This window comes from Mastigoproctus giganteus, chromosome 4, assembly GCF_048544385.1.
Source record: "Mastigoproctus giganteus isolate SK-2022 chromosome 4, ASM4854438v1, whole genome shotgun sequence".
Classification (NCBI taxonomy): domain Eukaryota; kingdom Metazoa; phylum Arthropoda; class Arachnida; order Uropygi; family Thelyphonidae; genus Mastigoproctus; species Mastigoproctus giganteus.
In genome coordinates this window covers 75,590,797-75,615,035 of record NC_143578.1, presented here as the reverse complement: position 1 = coordinate 75,615,035, position 24,239 = coordinate 75,590,797, and the positions used below count along the sequence as shown (strand labels likewise).

General features: G+C 35.7%; 1 protein-coding gene across 4 annotated transcripts in view; it reads left to right on the top strand.

Annotated features, from left to right (window-relative positions):
• LOC150086843 (dual serine/threonine and tyrosine protein kinase-like) overlaps positions 1–24,239 on the top strand; it is a 130,332-nt gene that overhangs the window by 68,556 nt on the left and 37,537 nt on the right. For all 4 annotated transcript variants that reach the window (XM_090371620.1, XM_090371618.1, XM_090371619.1 and 1 more), the window contains 3 exons: positions 4,653–4,883; positions 7,744–7,819; positions 16,832–16,988. In XM_090371620.1, coding sequence (XP_090227746.1) covers positions 4,653–4,883; positions 7,744–7,819; positions 16,832–16,988 — 464 coding nt within the window. The remainder of the gene's footprint in view (positions 1–4,652; positions 4,884–7,743; positions 7,820–16,831; positions 16,989–24,239) is intronic.

Below are 24,239 nucleotides of genomic sequence, written 5' to 3'. Positions count from 1 at the left end.
AAGTTCACAAATTCCTTGCTGTTTCTGATTACTAAACTGGAGCGTCCCACTATAGGAGAGATGACTCCAGCTAAAAATCCAGCTAAAGCATAAGTGGGACTACCCACAAAAAGTTATGTATAAGCAGGTCCATGGCACGGCCATGGGTTCCCCCATCAGTGCCATTGTGGCCAATTTGGCAATGGAGGAACTGGAAACTAGGGTGTTTCATCAGTTGAATTTCCCCATGCGCGAGTGGAGGAGATATGTGGACGATACCTTCACTATTTTAAAAAAGGGAAAGGAAGATGAGGTGCTCAATATGCTCAACAGCTTTTCCACATTTATACAATTTACCTCGGAGGTGGAAGAAGCTGGGTCCCTCCCGTTTCTGGATGTCTTGGTGAGCAGAGATGGATCTAGATTAAAAACAACGATCTATAGAAAGCCTATGTGCCGTGGCCAATTTGTTCATTATAGCTCAGCACAGGCTTGTCATCATAAGAACAGTGTAGCCAGGGCATTGTTGAATAGGGTGGGGACCCACTGTAGTACCCCTGAAGAAAAGGAAATAGAAATTTGCAAAGTCACGGCAGACCTCAGGAAATGTGGATACCCCCAGAGGGTCTTGGACAAATATATTCATAGGGTTGAGTCCAATCGTAGGGAGTGGCCTGCCCCTGTGGCTACTGCATACATTCCTTACTATCCGGGCCTTTCAGAACGTATTGTACGGGCATTGCGGGAGTGCCAGACTCGCTGTGTGCAACTTCCGGGTCGGAGGTTGCACACAGTGATATCCCAAGTTAAAGATCCCGTAGCCCAGGACCATACTAGCAATGTGGTCTACGAGATTAAGTGCCCGGATTGTGAGGAGTGTTATGTGGGGGAAACGGGCCGACGTTTAAAGGACCGTCTGGGGGAACACACGACCGCTATCAAGACTGCTAACTATGCGAGGTCTGCTGTGGCATAGCATTTCTGGGAAAAGCAGCATCGGATCTCCCCTGAAGATGCAGTCATTACCGACCGCGCCCATGGATTTTGGGAACGCAAGTGGCTCGAGAGCTTGCGAATCGGTTCATCCAGTCACAATACTATTAATAGGGACAGGGGGATCCGTTTACACCCCCTGTTTGAGGCAGTTGTCCTCAGAAGGGATGACCGTTTCTGTTTGACACGCTCCCGAGCCACTTCCATTTCCGATACGCGCATGGAGAATGTAGATCATGTGTCTGATGATCACGTGCATGAGTGCCATGGACCGGCTACTTAAGGATGTGTTGTAGCACTGGTAGTATGCTGAAGAAGGAGACGGCAGTTCTCCGAAAGCTCCAGATTGTATGTTTTATCGCTTTTAACCTAGTTTATTTTAATTAATTTTATTGTTTTTAACTATATTTTAACTATAATTTAATCAGTGTTTTATTTTATTTGCATCATATTTCATTGTATATTATTTCATTGTATAGTAAATTTTTAGTTTAATTCCTGGCTGGTGTCTATCATTAATTATTATAGTATGGAAATTCCCAGCCCCATAGGCCTGTTTCAAGATATATTCCAGAATGTTTGGATGTCCATGCGTCGGAGATGTGAGGCGTGCATTGTAGCCCGTGGAAGAAACTTCGAACACTTACTTTAATCCATGTACCTTTTGCTTCTTTTCATGTATTATTAAAACGATTTCTCATTTACGGTCTCTTTTCTTTATGGTGCTTCTGTGTACAACACCGCTTCAGGAAAGCATTTCCGACCCCACATTGCTATATGATTTCGAGTTGTCAGGATGTACCCTACCCCTCTTAGAAGTTCTGAAACGTTTAACTGAAACACCCTGTATATATTTTATCACATTAATAATAAAAATTATGTTGTGTGATATTTATATTAAATAGGTATTCTTAGGTTCATATAATTTTCTCCAAATATAAAGACATTCATTTTAAGCAGTATTGTTTTGGGCTCTTGTGGCCTAGTAACAATTTAACAATTTTGGATTGTAGCTTAGTAACAAACCTTAAGTAATGGTGATTGTGCATCACCATTGCTTAAGGTTTCATTAGCATTATAAATTTTGTCTGGAGTTAAGTTATAGTGGTTAATTAAACCTCCTGACCTTTATGCTTGTTTTGTTAAATTTTCTTATGCCATTTTGGCAAAGTTTAAAATTCCTTAATCATCCATCAGAGAACACATTCATCATTTATTCCCATTTCTGAGTGAAACACCTTTGCTTATTCAGTAAGCATTAGTTTTAATGTTAAGGTACTTTCAGAACATATAGCATACAACCACTTAAAAAGACCACTGTCTACTTTGATATGTTTTTTTTTTTTTTTTTTTAAGATTGTCTCACATTGATACCTTTAGTTGATTTTGCCATCCACAAGACTGCAGCAATGCTGCAGTCATTGTCCACTATTGATTCTCTCCCCTCCTCCAAAATGTCAAATTTTTGCTACAGTTAGGCTCCTTAGTGAGAATCAGATCTAAGATATTAGAATTCCTTATACTCAGACATGGAGGTTAAAATTGCCCATAATGGGACAATTATACTCACTAACCCTTTCAATCTGCCTAAAGAGATTTTTGGCATACTCCTGGTATCGTCATTTGGCCTGTAATATACCCTAACTCATTATCTTTCCTTTACATTTTCCATTTCATGCCACACTGACTTAACATTACCTTGATCTTACTCAGGGAACATTATTGCTACTTTCAGGCAGTTTTTAATCAGAAGCATCACTCTCCACTCCTTTGCCCTTCTCTGCCTTTCCTGAACATGCAGTATTCTCCACCTGTTATCTTTGAGTGACACCATATCACAGCAAATCCAACTACATCAGTATTAGCTGAATTGATCAAAAGCTTAAGTTCATTTAATATATTTACAGTACTCCTGGCATTACTGTATAGATAAATCAAGTTTTACACTTTATTGCTTTTGACAATTTATTATATACCCCTTATAGATAAAAGTTTCTCCATGTGGTCTTGGCGCCTCCATAGCCAGGTGGGAAGGAGCAGCAGTGCGTAGCACACGCTCCTTGATTAAACCGGGGTTCGAGCCCGTCACCACCAAATACGGAGGATGCGGAAAGTTCAGGGAATGACCACCGCATGACCCCGAGCAATATGGCCTTAGTTGCTAATGCTCCTTAAAAAACCAAACAAACCAAATCCATGTGGTCTTAGATTGCTGGTAGATTACAGTTTCCCCTTCAGTGTTAATGGATATGCACAAGCACTCCAATCATGCCCTCAAGTTATATCTGTACAGTGTCTGCCATGTTTTCTTTGACAAAGTATTAACAATCTAGGAGGTAGCAAAAGAGAGTTGTTTATACAAATTGAAACTAATTTTAAGTTTCTGTGACAGTTTTCTCATTTGCTTTCATGTTGGCACATACCTCACAAATTTTAAAATAACAAAAGCTGAGTTGTAATAATTTAAACAAATTTATTGTTTGCTTTTTCTTTTTATGTATAACACAGTAACATAATTATCTTTTCATTGAAGAAGTGGCATAGTAAGTAGCAGTAAACAGATGAGTGTATGTATGTATGGTCTTATAAATTGTACTGAAGGCAGTTGTCATGAATATAAAATAAATTTTTTTTTTTTTTAAACCCTACTCTGCTAAATGGTGCCTGATCCCGTGGCGCATTATAGCCCTAGCTGCTAATGCGCCAATAAAATCGAAATCAAAAGCCTGATCCCGATTGATGCCACTTTTTAAATTTTTTGTATTTTTTAAAATTTTTAAATGAAATCAAATCTTACTATGTACCTTTACCCATCTATATTCTCTAACTCACTATATAATATTTTATGTTTCCATTTTGATATATAGTATATCATGAAATACTATATATCATACTATGAATTACAAGTATTATTCATAGTATTATGAAATACTACGAATTACAAGAAATAAATTTTTTATTTGGCATTTAACAGATGCCAGGGTAGCAAAAGCATCTATCTTTCTTTGGGCAATTCCCATTCCCATATGGCATATGTGCAACATGACAAGCTGTCTAATATTGCTACAGAGCTTTTTCAGCAGCTAAAAACAACAGACGACAAAAATACACACATTCACATTGCATCTGAGTTTTAATGCAGGGGATGAGTGACCTTAAATTCTTAAAAATACAATAAAAACTTTATTATTATTATTGGTTTCTCTCATTTATCTTTGTTTGATATTTTGTAATTGAGTTTAACAAATCATAATTAATAGAACACCATTTTCAATTCAGTAAATAAAAAAGCTGAAAATCATTTTTTTTATAATCAAAATAAAAGAAGGTGCATCCGTAAATGCACTGAGTGTGCATTTACGGATGCAAATAACAAAGGAGTTAAACAAATTCAAGAATTTTAATTTTTTTTACAAGTATTTGTTAAATAATTATTCAATATTGTTGTTAGATAATAGAAACAAAGCATTAGCAGCATTGACTCTCAAACTTATGTTTATACTAGTAATTGGAATCACAGTAATTGGAATCTGTGATATTAAATTACCAGTCATTTGGCATATATCCTTAAATCTTTCTTCTGCTGTTTCTTATAACCTTTAAAAATTTAATTTTTATTGATACTTGTGCAGTTTTTAATTTTGCTTTAAAAAAATAACATGGAAGTGTATTTTTTATAGTTAGTTCAAACGTTACCTTGGAAGACTCCACCAGTAATAAATTCAGAGTGGAAGGTTAGAGTAGCAGGGGATATGCTTACTTCTCTTAGCGAATCTCGTTTGGCCCGTTCCATTTGTTCACAGTTTAGAGAAAGATTAAAGACTTCCCATGAACATTTTGCCACTGCCTTACGTCATTTAGAAGCAATACACTCTGGACGACTTGAGAGGACAGAAGAGCAAAGGTTAAAGGTACGTTCATTAGCATCAAATTTATGATCATAAAATGATAGTATAATCTCAGTACTCATCATAATTTTCATTCTGAAATTTGGAATTCCAAATTACAATAAAAAAAAAAAAAAAAAACTTTTTCAGGTAAACCTAAGTTCTTATATCCCTAATCTAATGTCACAAAGATTTTAGCATTATAATTATTTTCCCTGTCTTGCACACTCACAATTGCTACATTATGTACCTCACCACTAAAAGTTTCAAGATATACATCTTTTCTTCAGTGACTTATTCAACACTCATGTCTGACTTTCCATATACAGGTTCTTCTTAGTTTATGTGAGGGTTACATTCCAGAATGTCTCATGTAATTTAAATAATCACCAAAAAATGTGATAATAGGCCTATGAGAGTAACTCTCGTATTTAGGCATGCCTGATCTTTAAGGGCACAAGGGTTTTGATAGTGGTAATTGCACACAGGGTTCAGTTTATGACCTTCCATATTAGCACCAAACAGAAGTGTTAGTAGCCAATCTTTTGCCACCTTAAAGCCAGGCACAGTCTTTTCAGCAACGGAAATATAAGTGCGATCAGGCATTTTTTTTTTTTTTTTTTTTCCTCCCCAATTTAAACTTATTTCGTCAAGGTTGAACATCTGTTTAGGTATGTACTCCCCCGCTCCCTTCAGTGATCGCCTTCAGTTTCGCAGGGAATGCATTTGCAGCATTTTTATTGGCTGATGCAGCTTCTCCACACATTTTCACATTATGAAAACCATACTATTGACAGAAATTTGCAAACCATCTTGAACTTGCCAAAAAAGGGCTTAACTTTCCTATCCTTGCATTCTTTTAAATAATCATAAAGGCTACAAGCTTTCTCTTGAGCTAGGCTAATTTTAACATGTTTTTTATTTTGGCCACTCATCTATATAGCAAGCATTTTTTTTTCCATGCGTTCCATCAAACTTGACCGACCATATGACGTCTTTTGTACAGTTAAGGGCACACCACTCTTAACACTTTCTTTAATTTTATGAGCGCTATCTCAAATAGTGCATAATGTACTCTTATTCAAACTTAAAGCATGTTTAACGTATGCTGTGCTCTCACCTCATTTTTAGTGCATAAGCACTTTCAGTTTCACTTCAAGCGAAACCAGTTTCCTTCATCACTTCCACTAGAACCACGAGGACACTTACTAACCATAACAGTAATAATAAAAACAAAATAAATAAAAATAAGCACAAAAGAAAAAAAATTATGTACTTCCAATAGACAGCCAATCGACAATCTTCAGCAAAACAAAATGAGAAAATGGCTAGCTATCATGTAGGTGTCTTGTGGCACTTTCCATAAATATGGTTGCTGCACATTATTTTAAATTTGCATAATTTAAACACATAAAGTAAGAAGTCACTGTATTAACTCATTCATGTATTGCAGTAACATTACCTGCCAATATTCTCGCTTGCTCTCCCCCCCTCATTCCATACTGCTTGGCTTTCAAGTAGTAACCTATTAATCGTGGCATCAAACAATGGTACTGTTGTATAATATATTCCAATGACAGCAGATGTATTCTAATCCTACCGTTGTGGTTTATGACATTACCACTTGTTGTAGCTACTTAAGATTAAAGAATATGGCATAAAGCCATCTTCTCAATCCACCTTATTGAATTTCATTATCTATAATCCATCTTAGAATGCTCAAGTACAAATTCTTGAAGTTGTAGAACTTCAAATAACATGTGTGTGTGTGTGTGTGAGAGAGAGAGAGAGAGAGAGAGAGAGAGAGAGAGAGAGAGAGAGTCCATAGCCTTTACTACCATTGGATTTGTTTGGCATTCTTTTGGCAGGTCAGTCATATTTGGCTTTGTGTATTGCAGTTATTACATGTGACAGAAATTAAACAGTGCATTAAACATAAAAATAATTTTCTATTCCTGATATAAGCAACACAGCGGTTATCATTTATAAATCAGAATGGTGCTCAGATAATAAGTGTTCAAGCTATTACTAATGCAGTTGGAAGAATGAAATATCAAATACATATCAAGATGGATGCATAATAACTATGCATATTTTCTATTTGTTGCTTTTGAATTTACATAAATGAGTTCAGAAGAATGGACAACTTTGATACTGGGGAAGATTACTTTTGAAGCATTTTTTTCAATTTGCTGTTTTAATTCCATTAGTTGTTTTTTTTTTTTTGTTTGTTTGTTTGTTTGTTTGTTTTGTTACACTAAAATTTTGTACATAACTCTGCTCCTAAAAATAGAGATGGACCATTCATTTACTCTACTAGAATGATGACTGAATTACACCGCCTTGAAACCATTCTATAAATTAACGATCATTTAGTATGGATACCACCAGTGTCAACCAGTAGGATTTCTTATGTAAGTTAATTTCAGCAATCAGATCCTAAAAAATTTCACTCAAACATTCAACTTCAGTGGTAAAAATTTACTTATGTTCCACTTCTCAACTCATCCACTGATCTAGAATACTGTTTGTTCAACAACCATTTGTGTTTAGGGTTTTCTATTTAATAAAAAAAAAATACTATTACTAGTACCATTTATTAAAAAGTATTAATATATTTATAAAAATTTGCAGTTTCTATTGTTATCTTCCACTTTTCCTGGGAGATTCATTTTCTTTGAACACAGACTTCATTTGAATTTTAAAATTGTGCAAGACCTGCTTGCTCCATTTATCTTCAGCCATTCAGTATCGAAATACAGAAAAAGGGAAGTTTTAGAGAAAATTGCACTATACTATTTTTAAATGTTTTATTGGATTAGTCAGTTACATAAGTTGTTTTTGATATTAAGATATGGACATGTATAATTTTTTTATATAATAGGTACGCAAACTTCATGCTCCAAAGTTGGCAAAATATGCATTGGAAAGTACATCTCTCAGGGATGTCATCTTATATGGTAAGTGTCTTCGGTGATTAATCTTAAAGAAAACAAACTTACTACTTAGCCTTAAAATGATTTGGATAGTTAGATGGAAACACAGTTTACATTACTTTGTTGGTGTAAATATAAATTTGTGGTTTGCATGTAACTGTATTCTGACTGGGGTTTTTTTTTTTTTTTTTTTGTGCACTAACAGATGCATTTGTTGGGTAATCTGTACAAGTTATAAGGCTTGCTTTTAATCTTGCATAAAGGTAATCTAAGAATGTACTGTTTAGGCTAATAGCATTACAAAATAAGTAGAACTTAATATAGTGAAAAACAGTAATAGAAATTTCTTATATATAACTTGCTAAAGTTTGTTACTGGAGCCACCTGAAAGAAAACATCAGTAAATACTCTTCTCTGATATTTATTGGGACACTAAATTTAAAAAAAAAACATTGAAATTTTTTTTTTTCCCATCTCCATGGGCTTCAGTGACAAAATGGTAACCTTCTTGGGAAATGCTTTCTATGAGTTTTTGATGCATAGAGATTGGAATCTTGCTCCACACTAGGACATCTTGTTCTGGCTCTCAGTTGTTATTCCAAAACATACAGGTTTTGAATTCAGATCTGGGCTGGAAGTGACAAGTTCACCACATTATTCTCCTAAAACCACTCTTGTACAGATCATGATCTGTAACATGGAGCATTGTCATGCTGATAAAAATATTGTCCCTCTCCAAAGAATTGCCACAATGCAGGTAAAGTAGAATTGCTCAGAATGTCACAACAGGTAGTGGACCAATTGCAAACCGCATTAAATAGACCCATGCCATCATGACTACCACAGCCACCAAACTTAATTGCAGTACAATTTGGGTGAAACTCCAACAAAGCTTCAGCTAGTTCACAAATTTGTATTTTACGTGGAGCTTAGGCCTAATGATTGTACTCATATTTCAAAATTTTTGGTTTTTAGCCTACACTTTTCCTTATCTCACCCAACTTTTCATATCTTGTAACTGATTTACTTGCCAGATTTTTTACAACCTTTATCTAATTTATGCAGAGATTCTTGAAGATCTTGCAAGCTACTATTTTAAAGCATAATTTATCGGCATACAAAAATTATCCAGTTTTTATTTCTTCCTCACTAAATTTTGTCAGTGAATTATTATTATTATTTTTTTAATGGTCCACCACATTATAAAAAGAAATGACAGTAAGCCTCCATGGTTCAGCCAAGTTGTTTTCAGTTCTATCTCAGAAAATTTAACTTTAAACCATTTTAAATTCTGAGGATCTTGCTGCAGATCTGCAATTTTTACACAAACTTTTTATTTTCTATTATTTTTTATTACAAATTGTCTGATGAAAGCATTAAAAGTAATTCATAATAATCTAACATATGTTAAACTCAGAACCAGATGAACAATCTCCAATATGCTTCCTTAAAAATAGGCCCTCCTTAGATGTCATGATTAAAGCTAAATCAAATGTACAAAATACCTTTATGAGAAACAAACATTTGAAGATGGTCATGGTTTGTATAAATATCAAGAAAGCTTTTCATATTACCTTGCATTTTGGTACCTTTACAGACTTGTCTTCATTTGGATTATGTGGCAGTCTTCCATTGTTCATTATTGCAGCCTTTATATATATATAAAACTGTAAAAATAATAAGTTAGGAGAAAGAAAGAAATTTTTATTTGCCCTATATTTAATATTTTCTAAAATTTTTTTCAACACCTATTCCTACCATGTATCTCCTATTTCCGCTTCTTTCTTCTTTATTTATACATGTATTTGTTTCTTCAGTCATTTTCAGCTTTTTTAATATATATACAGGGTGTCTCGAAAATATTGGTACAAACATTTAGGGGAGGTAGGTAACATCTAAAGGAAAGTGAATTGCATAGGAATCCATAACTGGAAACGTCACGGGAAAGTAGCAGCAGAGGCACAAGAAGCAGAAATGACACAAGACAGTAATTAGTGGCAAACATTTATATGACATAATATTAACAATGGAGTATGAGATGGATGCATTTCATGACGTTACAACAGATGCTTGAAGGTTCCACCATGAGACGCGATGCATGCGTGACACCGACGCAGCATGGATTGGCTGACACGGTCAAACACACCTGAAGTGTCTTTGACAGTAGCAGCCGTGCAGACGAGTCTCGCCATGAGATCCATTTCCGTCTCCTCAGGCGATTCATATACGATAGATTTGAGGGGCCCCACAGAAAGAAATCAAGGCTCGATAAATCAGGTGAGCATGGGAGCCAGGAAACGGGTTCACCACGGCCAATCCGTCGACGCCCAAAACGCCTGTTCAAATGGTCACGAACACACCTTCCTTAATGGGCTGGCACCCTGTCATGTTGAAACCAAATGTTGCATCTCATTTGCTGGAACATCATCATCAAGTAACCCTGGTAGAACTTGTTAAAGAAAGATCCGATATTTAGCGGAGTTCATGCGGGATGGTAACAGGTATGGGCCGACTAAGCAGTCACAGACCATACCTGCCCACACATTTATTACGAAGCGATGCTGTGCTGCATGGGGGTGCACACCGTGTGGGCCCTCTGCTAATCCATACACTAGGTGCATGTCTGCCAGCTCACAGTTCGTATATCGATGCATGCTCTTCGTGCGGTGACTGCTGCTTGAATGAGTAAACCAGAAATTTTCCCTCTTGCGAACTGATGAACAGCTCCGTGTACCGACTTACGGTGACGTTTCTGGTTATGGGTTCCTATGCGATTCACATTCCTTTAGATGTTACCTACCTCCCCTAAACATTTGTACCAATATTTTTGAGACACCCTGTATATATTACTTCTATATGTTACACAATGTGTTGTTGTTGGATATTGCTTATGCAGTCACGGTTGTGGTCATCTTTTCCTTTCTTTTTGTCTTTCCTTCTTTGCATAGCTTATTATTTTTGCAGTTTTATTTCTAATGGGTGTAGTGAGTGATATTTGCTTTACGCTTCTCATACTGCCCTCTATAATCTGTTTTTATTTTCTCTTATAGTGAGTGTTTAAGCTTTTCTGTTCTTACTGTTACTGCATTAGGACCTCTTATATGTTTGCCCTATATGTTCCGTGATGTGGTGGACCCTTAAAAAAATAATAATGATAATTCACTGGCAAAATTTAGTGAGGAAGAAATAAAAATTGGATAATATTTGTATGTCGATAAATTATGCTTTTAAATAGTAGCTTGCAAGATCTTCAAGAATCTCTGCATAAATTTGCAGTCAACTTAATATTTGCGATCAAGAAATTGGGGCACAAGATAACTAAAAATCAGATACTTTGATTTCCTAAAATTAACTAAAAGGCCAATACACTCTAGAAAGAATATCAAAACATATAGACTATTCTGAATAAGCAATTTCATTGGGCATTATCTGTTAGACATCTGCAGAACTTGGATTGTCAAGACAGAGTCATCATCATAGGAAATAAAGTTTTCATTGTTCCATAAAAAAATAAGCCAACAGAATAAAAAAGGCAGAAAGAAAAGAAATTCCTACTGTTGTGGAGTACCTTTTGGTATTCCATCAGTAGGATACACCTGTCAGCACCAGTATTGGAAAACAACAGAATATGCTTAGACAGAAAAAATCATTTAATATTCTAAAAAAGTGAACCAACTTAAGAACAAGACTGAAGTACTTCTAGTAAAGGAGGAATTTGAACTGAATCAAAGGTGGATTGCAACATCAAAAAACATACTGCATGCAGGTCAACTGTGAATTCTTCCAATCAGTTACTCCCAATATCTTATTTTATAGAGGTTGTATTAAAATCCTTTGAGGTGCTTTCATAAAAGGAGAAAACACTGAAATGGGTTGATAATCCATAAACATTTTGCATTCAAAACTTTTGGGATAGGAATGATTAGTTTCCAAACCCTTGGCACAACTTCTGATTTAACTTGATGTATAAGTTGACTGATGTGTCTAAAATTAAAAAGTGGAAAATTTGAGTATGGAAACAGTCATATGTAACTGCAAAACTACCTGGAAGTTTCTTAATTATCAAGAAGAAGCCATTTCAATGCTTCTTAAGAACACAACCACTGATAATGGGTTAGGAGACCTGTCAACCAATTTTGGCTGTAATAATAGCTTCTGGATTAGAGAAGGGGACATACTGATATCATAAAATGTGTTGAATCCAACTTTCAGAACCTGAAAACATCATTGGAAATCACATTTCCCAAAAAAATTCCAACATAGTAGTTGGAAAATTCCAATATACAATAAAAGAAAACTATTGTGTTAACCAATCAGCAGCTTCACTGACCTTTATTATCCCAACTATACCAGGGGTATAGCTCCAAGAAAAATACAGCAAGACCTACATTTACATATTTCGGGACAAATACATTTTTAATCTCTTTCTCTCTCCAAACAAGAAGAAATTAACACTGTCTCACCCAACATTAAAACAAAGAGGTAAGTGATCAGAATCACACCTAAAATCTTCAGTAATATGTAAATCCAAGACCTCACAATTTTAGAGCACTCAATCAAGTCTAGCATTTAGGCGAGTGGGAGAGGCAAATCACTCGAACCCAATGCAGCTAATTTTTTTTACAAATGACACCACATGTTCAGAACACCAACTGTTTAAATTAAATCACCTTCTACTATAACTTTCAGGATTTATTACATATAATAGCAAGTCAACTTTCATCATTCAACCTAAAAGCCCTTATAAACATTTTCATGCTAACAAGGGGCTGGGGGGGGAACCTTTATACAGATAATGTCAGAACTTCTTCAGATTTATCAATCGAAGCCAAGTAAACAATAATCAGCAAATGTTAATAAATGGTAAAAAAATAAATTTGATTTAAAAAAAAAAAACCTAAATCCTAATTACAAGCTGTGCGAATTTGCAAAGACAGTCAAATATTGGACTAACTGATGATAAATCACATTCAGTTAACTAAGTCTCTGAACAAATGATAACATTGATAACATCAAAAGTTTGTTTAGATAACAAATCTGCTAAAGAAATTAGTTTATTTTTTCAAAGTATGTACATTTTGATAAAACAGACTCAGAGTTATCTCTCTACAGTGAGGAAGGCGCCTCCGTAGCCAGGTGGGAAGGAGCAGCAGTGCGTAGCACACGCTTCTTGATTAGACCGGGGTTCGAGCCCGTCACCACCAAATACGGAGGATGCGGAAAGGTTAAGGAATGACCACCGCATATCCTGGAGCAATATGGCCTTAGTTGCTAATGCTCCTAAAAACCAAAAACAACAACAACAACAACTCTACAGTGAGGAACAAAACTCCCCTACTATCTTATGAAAAATTCAATAAGGATTACCTTTATGCGAACCTCTTTTCCATGTCTAGATTTTCATAATATTTTAAACCCATCCAGGCACTAAAAATACTAGCAGATTGACAAGACATGATGTATGAAACCCAGCCAATTAGAGAAGCCTTGGAGCACATTAGCATTTCAGTAAAAGAACAAAAGAAAAGATGCAGAAAAAGGAAAAGTACCAGCCCCACAAAAAATGTACCAAAGACAACACAAACTAGCCACAGTGTAAACTAATAGGTAGTGCACCAGCATGCCATCTCACATCATCAGCTTTTTTCAGGAGGAAGGAATTTCACAGAGATCAGTGCTTGGTGCAACAGTATTTTCAGTGAACTCCATTGAAAGACAGCTTCAGGTCTTTATTTATTGATAACACACAATGAATATAACTAAGCAAAAAACCCTTGCAATACATTTTTGCCGGAGGCATAAAACGCTTCATGAACTAAATCGGGACTGGCTAATTCTAAGGTGCCATTCAAGTTGAATTAAATTTATGGACCTGAGTCTAGATAATAACCTGAACTTCCTTGAACCATAAAATGTATAAATACCAACTGCTTAGTGAAAATGAATTTACCAAGAACTACCTTTGCCATGTCATGGTGTGATGACTTTGTTTCCTCTTTATTAGGCTCTAATCAGATCCCATCTGGATTATAGCACTAGCATGTGCCTCTCATAGAGAGACCTCTCGTGTTGAGATGGCTTAATACTATTCAATAAAATGTCCTCAGAATTTCTCTGAGTTCATTTTAAAACTTCCCTAGTTCAAAGTTTTCATGTTAAGGTGCATGAACCTCCTCTACATCTTAAGAGAAAGATGCTACTCATTTGAGTAGTACTCAACTGCAGTCAGAATTCAGAACTGTCTGTTGCCTCCTGCTAACCCATATCTTTTTAATAAGTAGTGTTTAATGCATTACAGAAATAAACCTGCTTGTATTTAACTGTAGGAATTAACTCAGTGCTCCTCTTTGATTCAAGAAACACATACAGCTGGCCCACCATGTTTAGCTATGTTCCACAGTCATAAGTGAAAACACCTACTGGGGTTATCATGTATGACTCAACAACCTTCGATAACCATTTTAGTCAATGGGGAAGTGAACCCTTGCAAATGGGAACATTATACAACTCCATAAATCTCATATGCGAGACTGGTCTAAATTCTCACAAATATAAACTGAGTGGCCACTTTATTTTAGGCACACTTACTCATTGGAATACTCTGTCAGTAGCAGCATCATAGGTTTTCACCATACAGTATAAAGCAGGTGGTAGATACATAGGGATCCTATGTGCGCAGTTCAATGTGAGATTCGGCAAAGACAAAAATTTAAATTCTGTGGTATAGTATTCAAGTATATGAGTACCTTGAATACTGCAACCCTGCTGGAGTTTTCACATTACTGTTTCAGGTATGTTGAGGTTGGTCCAATAACCACAAACATCCAGCCAACAGCAATCCTCTGATCAGGAAAAAAAAAAAAAAAAAATCCTGATATAAGGGGCCAGTGGAGGCTGAAAAGACTTGTGCAGGGTGACAGAAAGCCTATTTCTTGGTTTGACAAGTGTTTTCATAATGCACATTGAGCCTCCTTAATACCAGTAGAACAACAAATATTTGGATGTCACACTATCTTAAAATTGTTTCTGCCAGGCACCTCTTCATGGCTGCAGTGTATCAGTCTGCAAATGGATTTTTCAAACAGGATAATGTATCATGACAGAATTGTACAGAATTAGATCCAGGAGCATAAAAAAATATAGCTTACTACAGTGGCCTCTCTAGTAACTAGATCTCAATCTCATTAAGCATCTCTGGGATGATTTGGAACAAGCTCTTCAGAGTACAGGCCTCCAACCATCCAATTTGCAACAACTGTTGAAAGTACTTGAGTAAATGGACCAGCATTCCTGTTGCATGCTGTCGACAACTCATTCTATGTGACATGTGTTTGATGACAACCTTGGGTGGGGGGGAATCAGGATTAATTTCTTATTAATCCTTATATATCAAGTACTTTTACATTAGGAATATTTTGAATGTACAGCCAGAAGAGGTAGTCTTTTTAGGAGAAGCTTTCAAACTAGTTATTTCCATTTTATTTTACTTTTAATTAAGTAGATCGTATGTATAGCTTAGCTTAACTTTCAGCACTCACCTCATAGTAATCCGCTTAGCTGGTGGAGAGTTTTACCACATACATAGTGGTTATAGGATTCTAATAACTTACAGGGATAACTTACAGGGATTAAAACTAAGTTGTGGGCTATAAAAATTTTTAAGAAAGGAAAGTGCACCTTCCATTCCAAGGTTGCCTAATTAAATTAAATTAAATGAAGAAAAAAATAGAAGCTAATAGTCGCGCACGAGCGACTTTCAAGATTCCTCGTCTTCAGTTAGCTATAGTGGGGGGGGGAGAGAAGAGAGTGCGCTTGTGTTATATATGGGTTGGGTTCCCGAAATGCATTTCAGTGCACGTGGAAACTTAATGCATGCTAAATTTCAAATGGGGGAGAAATTTGTGGGAATCTTTTTGTTTAACACGTTGAGTGATGTATGGCGCTTAAATCATTCGATGAAGAGGGCTTCGTTTTCAAGGATTTTGTAACTAGAATTTAATTTAATTACTGTGATGGCTGAATCGATGAGTGGGTTGTGATTTTGAGACTGGACGTGTTGTGTTAGTTCTGTACTTGCTGAATTAGTTTTGAAGCTATTAAAGTGGTAGTATGCACGCGTGTTGGAAATTTTTGATGTCCCGAATTTTGCTGTTGTACTGCCTATGTAACATGCTTGGCAATCTGATTGGCATCTGATCAAATATATAATGTTGTTGTAATCTTGTGTCTTATTGTTGTAATCTTATATATTTGATCAGATGCCAATCAGATTGCCAAGCATGTTACATAGGCAGTACAACAGCAAAATTCGGGACATCAAAAATTTCCAACACGCGTGCATACTACCACTTTAATAGCTTCAAAACTAATTCAGCAAGTACAGAACTAACACAACACGTCCAGTCTCAAAATCACAACCCACTCATCGATTCAGCCATCACAGTAATTAAATTAAATTCTAGTTACAAAATCCTTGAAAACGAAGCCCTCTTCATCGAATGATTTAAGCGCCATACATCACTCAACGTGTTAAACAAAAAGATTCCCACAAGTTTCTCCCCCATTTGAAATTTAGCACGCATTAAGTTTCCACGTGCACTGAAATGCATTTCGGGAACCCAACCCGTATATAACACAAGCGCACTCTCTTCTCTCCCCCCCCCCCCCCACTATAGCTAACTGAAGACGAGGAATCTTGAAAGTCGCTCGTGCGCGACTATTAGCTTCTATTTTTTTCTTCATTTAATTTAATTTAATTAGGCAACCTTGGAATGGAAGGTGCACTTTCCTTTCTTAAAAATTTTTATAGCCCACAACTTAGTTTTAATCCCTGTAAGTTATCCCTGTAAGTTATTAGAATCCTATAACCACTATGTATGTGGTAAAACTCTCCACCAGCTAAGTGGATTACTATGAGGTGAGTGCTGAAAGTTAAGCTAAGCTATACATACGATCTAGTTATTATATTACAGCACATAAGGACTCCTTAAAAAATCAAGTCTTTTAATTAAGTTAATTAAATTTGTCTCTTTTCAGGTATGCCACAAGTTGGACGAGAAATAGGAAGAGGGCAGTATGGAGTTGTTTTTGATTGTGCAAACTGGGCTGGACATTCACATTGTGCAGTAAAGTCAGTGGTCCCACCTGATGATAGGCATTGGAATGACTTGGCCATGGAGTTTTATTATACGAGGTTTGTAACCCATTATTTCATTTATGGGTGTTTTTAAACTAGCTTTATTCATCAGGTAGACTTCAGTCACATTCAGAAATATTCCTTCTAGTTATTGCTGAGTATGATGAAAATCATTTAATTGTAGGCTTCCCTCTTACTCGTCTCCATCCTGATCAGACCAGGTTTGGAGAAAATTGGCTGTCAATATAGCCAGTCATCTAGACATCAGTCAGTTTCTCATCTGACAGCATTTCTCTAACATCTCAATGTGAGAATCTCTGTGTCAGTATTTTTAGTTGGCATTGAATTAATGGTAGTAAAGTATGACATGTTGTTAGCTGAAATGAACTTCTTAAATTATCAGTAATTTGTCAGGGGAGGTCTGTCAACTTTCCTTGCACTATTTTATTCAGTGCACAGTCCTTGAACACCCCAGATATTAGCTGAATTAGTGTAAGTGATGTAATATCCTCTGGCTTTGGCTTATAGAATACTTTTCTTAATAATATTTTCATTTTTAATTGTTAATTTTTATTGTTATTTAATGAATGGTGTATATTGTAGTTATAGTAATGGTGGGTAGTGAGTGATTCAACCAAAAAGCTAAGTTTTAGGTTTTGTACACTCAATTTTTTTTTTTTTTTTTTAATTTCTAAACAATAAAGGGCTAGCATTAATTATAAAAGTAGCTAAGCTGATGGGTACCTTTAAAACAGAAGCAAGCTGAAAGATTAATAAAAATTACAAGAATTGTATCAACACATAACTATAACAGATTTTGTAGCAAAAGAAAAATTATGCAATGAAATTTCATTGTGTGGGGTGGAATGGATGGTATATACTTCTAAATTATTTTCCTAATTTCAAAAATGTATTGTGACATAACCAATAAAGATATTATGAAAAGTAAGTTGCATTTAGATGGGTAATTTATTTATTGATTTTATTATTATTATTATTATTATTTATTATTTTTTTTTTCAAAGTTCAACTGCATTATTCTATGGGAGGATGCTGAGTACCTATCTTTCAAGGTAGTACCCTACCCTGAGAAAGCATTTTTGGTGTTCACAAATGAAATTAGTAGTCAGTGTTCAATAAGAATTTTGTAAGAAGTGCAAAAAAAAGTCCACTAAACAGGCACTTAATTTATGCTTGTTATCAGTCATTATACACTGGTTTCATATGCAAAGGAAAACCACAAGACAGGCTGTTGCCAGTACAGTAACAATTGAAGACTTTAATTGAAGATCATGATAGCTACAAATTTCAGTCCCTCAAATAACTCTGTGAAAAGTTTTGAGAAAATATCTGCCCTGCAGAGAGCAAGATATTTCTTGTAAAATAGTTGTCACATCACATCAGATGACAAAATGTAACATTATCAGTTTTGCATTTAGATAATTCACTTAACGTTGATAACACTCACAGTTCTGAAAATTTGGTTTAGTAAGGAGGCAACATTCTATCATTCTTAGCAGATATAATGTTTGAATATATAGAAAGGAAATTCTATGTACGTATGTTAAATACATTAGGAATGGTGGCTCTAAAATTGTTTGAAGCCATCATTGCTGACAGAGTTTATTCCACATTCTTTTATCAGTGGTGGGAGTCATTGGCATTAATTACCTCTGTATTATAGCTATGGCTTATGCCCCATATTGTGTTGAACAGTAAGTTCAACACAATATGGGGAACAAGGAACAGTGAATAACGTATTGCATCTGAAGGGAGATTGCAAATTGAGGTCATCCACCTCAATTCTGATTAGAATTGATTAGAGACCAGTAAGTTGTAAAGCATGTCATGGCAGTGTCTCAGAGTTTATTAATGAATAACACCTCTTTTGGTGATGCTATTTTGATTAAAAACATGAAGGTGATTTCAGGTCAACTTGTGGATGATGATGTTGTTTCTGAGGTGAGTATCTGAGCCTTATCACTGTCACTGGAAGAACAAAGCAGAGAGTAAGAGAAATATCACTTTGTTTCAAATAATTTGATAATAGCATGTATTGAAATGTAGCCCCATTCCTTTACTTAATTGCTTCACTGGCCACAAATTTAGCCCAGTACTAGAGATTTAATATTCATTTAACTTTTGTTATCTTATATTTAAGATAATATATAAGATATATTGTTTAAAAATACAATTAAGAGATGTCCCTTGACCTTCCTCTCCTTTTTTTTTTAGTTAAAAGCTCTTATTAAACATCTAAATTTGTAAAATGAACTGATAGGCATGATATCTGATTATAATAACCAATTAAAATAAAGTTAGTTGTTCATTTAGGTGAAGTTTATACATTACTGAGGATAATCCTGTCTATGTTACTGTGATCTGAGAGAATTTTGTATTTAAACACTTTAAAATATTTTGCCATTGCAGTATGTACCCCCCCCCCTGGAAAAAAAGATCCAAACATAGAACAGAATATTTTAATGTATTTAAAGAAAAAAATTCTCTCAGATCACTGTAATTATTGACACAGGATTATCCAATAATGTATAAACTTCACCTAAATGAATAACCAACTTAATTTCATAGTGCCCCAGTTATTATTACCATGAGTTTTTTTTCGCTCTCTGTTAAAATTCAGGGGGGTTCTTGTAGATTTGACATTGCAGTATTAAAACATGGCAACCATATTGCTGTAACAGCTACCAATTTTAAGAGAAAAGGGATTAAAGTCAAAAACTAAGTTTCTAGTAAAAAAATTTCATATATGTATTATGAAAATGTTACGTACAGTACTAAATTTTGAACAATGGGTCTATTAACCTTATTCTATTTACAAAAATGTTTATCTGATAAGAAAACACTTTTGTCGTTTTTTGCCTTTAATAATCATCTCCATTGGTGTCTCCCGTACAAGATTCCAACAGTAGTCTTCCAACGTATTTAGACTCCATTTTCCTTGGTATCTTTTTTTCCATTTTATTTAGAAATATCTTGGTGAAAGCTTTCATCATGTTCGTCAGAGACCGCTCCCACGTTTTCTGGAAAAAAGTCTAAATGGAAATGTAGGAAATGAAGCTATAATGATATGTTGCATTCCAACTCTCTGTACACTAAAATTAGTTCATCCACAATTTCACTGTAATTTTGTGATTTCTCATTGCCTAAAAAGTTCCAGCAGCCATTTTCGAATGCCTTCCAGGCTCTTATTTCTGTAGCATTCAATTTTTTAGTGAATTCCTCATCTTGGAATAGCAGTTTAATTTGAGTAGCCACAAAAATTCCCTCTTTTATCTTGTCCTCACTGATTCAAGGAAACTTTAGCCTCAAATAGGAAAATCTTTATTTTTTTTTGTTCATCACTTTCACAAATATTTTTATTAAATCTGGCTTGATGTGCAATGGAGGTAAATAGATTTTTGACTAATCCACAAAAGGAGGATGTGCTACATTTTTCTGGACTGGTGTATTTTCTGAATGGTCTTGCCTTTTTATTTTATTTTATTTTTTTTTTCCTACCCTGTAGTGGCAGTCCTTCACTCGGCTGTCCCACTCGCATAAAAAGCAGCAGTATTTAGTTCCGTAGCCGAGCGGTCAGGAGGGGGGAGTGCAGTAGTACACTCTCTGTGAATAGACTGGGGTTCAATCCCCCGACTGCTAAATACGGTCAATTTGCCAACCTATACTGGACCAGCATGGCAGATTATGATTCATTTCCGTCAACATGATTTGTTGAGGAAGCCTCCATCCTGCAGTGGATTGATAATGGCTGCATTTATATTTTTAGATTTATTTATTTATTTTGCAACCCAGTCAGCAAAACTACCACTTTTAAGTCGGCACAGATATTCTATTTGTATTCTTGATAGCATATTTTTTGCAAAAGAACCTGTAGTTTCTCATACATTTCCTTCAAGTGAACTGCATGGGCCAATGATATACGAGGGGGTATCAAAAAATTCATACCTTGACCTAGATAAAACATCAGTAGGAAGCTGCTATTTTTAATATAAGTTGTCTACACATTCATTAACTAACATGTGAAATTTCATTCCCGTAGGTGATCGTACACCAGAGGTGGAGCCCGGAATCTGAGAAAGAATGGTATGGATGACAAAGTGAAGTATAAAGCAATGATCAAGTTCTGGCATTTGCAGGGCAAGAAAGCTCAGGAAACTGACGAAGAAATGAAAGGTGTATATGGGCAGAATTGTTCATCCTATGACACTGTGAAAAAGTGGAAATGGGAGTTCCAGTGCGGTTGTACAAGTGTCTTTGATGAGCCAAGAGAAGGAAGGCCATCAACATTCACAGACAGTGAGACGGTTGCAAAAGTTAAGCAGCTGGTGCTGAGTGACAGATGTGTGACAATTCATTTCATCACAAATGCAGTGGGAATTAGTTATGGGTCTGCATTTTACATGACCATCTGCACATGTCTAAGGTGCACATGTCACACATCTGCACAAGGGGCTCCAAGATTGCTAATGCCTTTGCAGAAGTAATGGCAAATGTAATGTTCTCGCCAACTGTTGGATTTGTATAATGCAGATGTTGAGAACTTTTTTGATCAGTTGGTGACATATGACGAATGCTGGGTGTACTAGTAAGATCTGGTGACTAAAGACGTGTCAAAGCAGTGGATGCACACCTCCTCCCCACCTCCCTTTTTTTGGGAGGTGTGCTCCACCTGCGAAGAAGGTGATGTCTGTGTTTCGGAACAGAAAAGGGGTTATCCTGACAGATTACCTACCTCGTGGTTCCACACAGAAATCCTTTGAAAAAGCTACTTGATGCTTTGAAGGTGAAAAGGCATGGAATGTTAACTAAAGGTGTCCACCTTCTGTCAGACAATGCACTGGCTCACACGGCCGTTGCCACAAAATTTGTTTCCTGGTGCAGCTTCGAACTACTGTAGCACCCACCCCATTCTCCTGACCCAGCACCATCAGACTTCTTGTTTCAAGAAATTAAGAAACCATTGCGTGGATGCCGCTTTGATTCATCTCGGGAAGTCATCAATGAAGTGCAATTGTGGTTTCAGGCAAAAAGTGCGGACTTCTATGATCAAGGCATTAAACAGCTGATCCATAGATGGGAGAAATGTGTTACTATACATGGAGAGTACATAGAAAAGGATTAGATAGTATGAATCAGAGCTGTACTGCTCAATATGTTCTACGTTGATAATAATATTAGTAAAATAATAAGAGGAGTTTACCTCAATATAGTGCGTAGAACACTTCCGTATGATACCCTCCAGAAATTAAAATGGAAAAATCGACAACTTACCGGTACATTAGAGTAAAATATAAATAATTAAATAATCAATTTAACACAATTCAAATCAATTTAAAACAAAAATCAAATTAACGCAATTAAAAGAATCTAACGAAAATATTAAAAACGATTTTCCTTCCTCTTTGAAATCGTTTTGAATATTTTCGTTAGATTCCCTTAATTGCATTAATTTGATTTTTAATTGCATTAATTTGATTTTGATTTTTAATTGTTTTAAATTGATTTGAATTGTGTTAAATTGATTATTTAATTATTTATATTTTACTCTAATGTACCGGTAAGTTGTCGATTTTTCCGTTTTAATTTCTGGAGGGTATCATATGGAAGTGTTCTACGCACTATATTGAGGTAAACTCCTCTTATTATTTTATTAATAGAAAAGGATTAAAGTTTCTCCTTTCTAGGGCTATTATTTCTAGGTAAGGGTACAAACTTTTTGATACCCCCTCATATATGGATACTTATTTCCATTATGGAATAAAACTGCTTTCAAAGTGACCTCGGATGAATTAATGAAAGGCTTCCAATGCTCAGGAACGTACTCCCGATGTAACTTTCGTTCATTTCTGGACATAGTTACAATAAACCAAAGCACCATCCTTGGAGTAATAGGTCATTATGTTAGATTGTCTCTTCCTATAAAAAGATACCTTGAATTAGTTAAGACCCACTAATTTGCGGGTCTCGACTACTCAAGTTGTCTGTCCAACTGTCTAATAAAGTTTCAAGACTTTAAGACCTCCATATTTTTTTTACACTGTCATGTATAGAAAGATACCTTGATGCCCTTTTCAAGAAGATTCCACTGCTGAAGCCACAATCCTAGTAATTGAGCCTTGGTTTTTGGAAATCTCCATATCTCTGACCAAATCATTCAATTCTGCCTATATGTGGCTTTGCAGTATCAAGAGTTGAAAAGTCTATCTCTATTCATTCTGGGTTCTCCACCTTCTGGAGACTTCTTTTCCAATCCTGAATCAGAGTCAAGTCCAAAAGTTTCTGGTGGCTTTGTATCATTGCGAGGAACCGGCCTTAAAGCAGAAGGTATGTTGGGATACTCTACTTTATGCTTGGTTTTCCCAGAAAAACCAGAAATATTGGTCATGAAAAAGTAGCAATTGTTTATGTGGTCTCAAGGTTCTCGCCATATCACCGGAACAGCAAAAAACATAATCTATGATACATCTAAAATAGAGTTCATAAACTTTTCTCACAGGTTGTGACTGTGGCTTCCACTGCGATTTTAATACCACTTCTCTGCAAATGTTTCAGCAAGAATGTGGCATTTCATGTACAGTTGAAGTACTTGCACATAAGAAGACAATTAAGAAATTGTAGATTTTTATTTCTAATTTAAACACAGTTCACAATTTATGCTAATGCACACAACACTTGTTCAATTTGTTTGTCATTCACTCTCTGAAACACATACACTTTTTGAAGTGTGAAAATACTTGCTTGGTGTGGAACCCACTCACATACATATATATATATATATATATATATACATATACAGGGTGTCTCAAAAATACACAGCATAACTTTAGGAATGAGTTCATCATATGTAGACAATAAAAATATTTTATATCAACATAGTTCCAGAAATGCTTGGTTCCTGAGTTATTAACCGGAATGTCTTATCTCCCACCGGTGATTTCCTTCTTCACAAGGTACTGACAGAATCTGGTGGTTTTCCATTCCGACCATGTACTCAAATCAGGAGCAAGTGGATATGCACTTTATGTATGGTTTGGCGGACGGCAATGCTCTGGAGGCTCGTCGTTTGTACCACGAAAGGTTCCCAGAATGAAGATGTCCAGACAGGAAAACGTTTGAAGGTATCCATCACCACCTTTGTGAACGTGGGACCTTTACACACGTGCTGCCGACAGAGGACGACCAGAGATTTACGACTCCTGAAGTAGAGGAGGAAATTTTGGATGTTGTGCATGCCACTCCTGGAATCAGCACATGCAGAATAGCAATGCAACTGGCTGTTCAACCTTC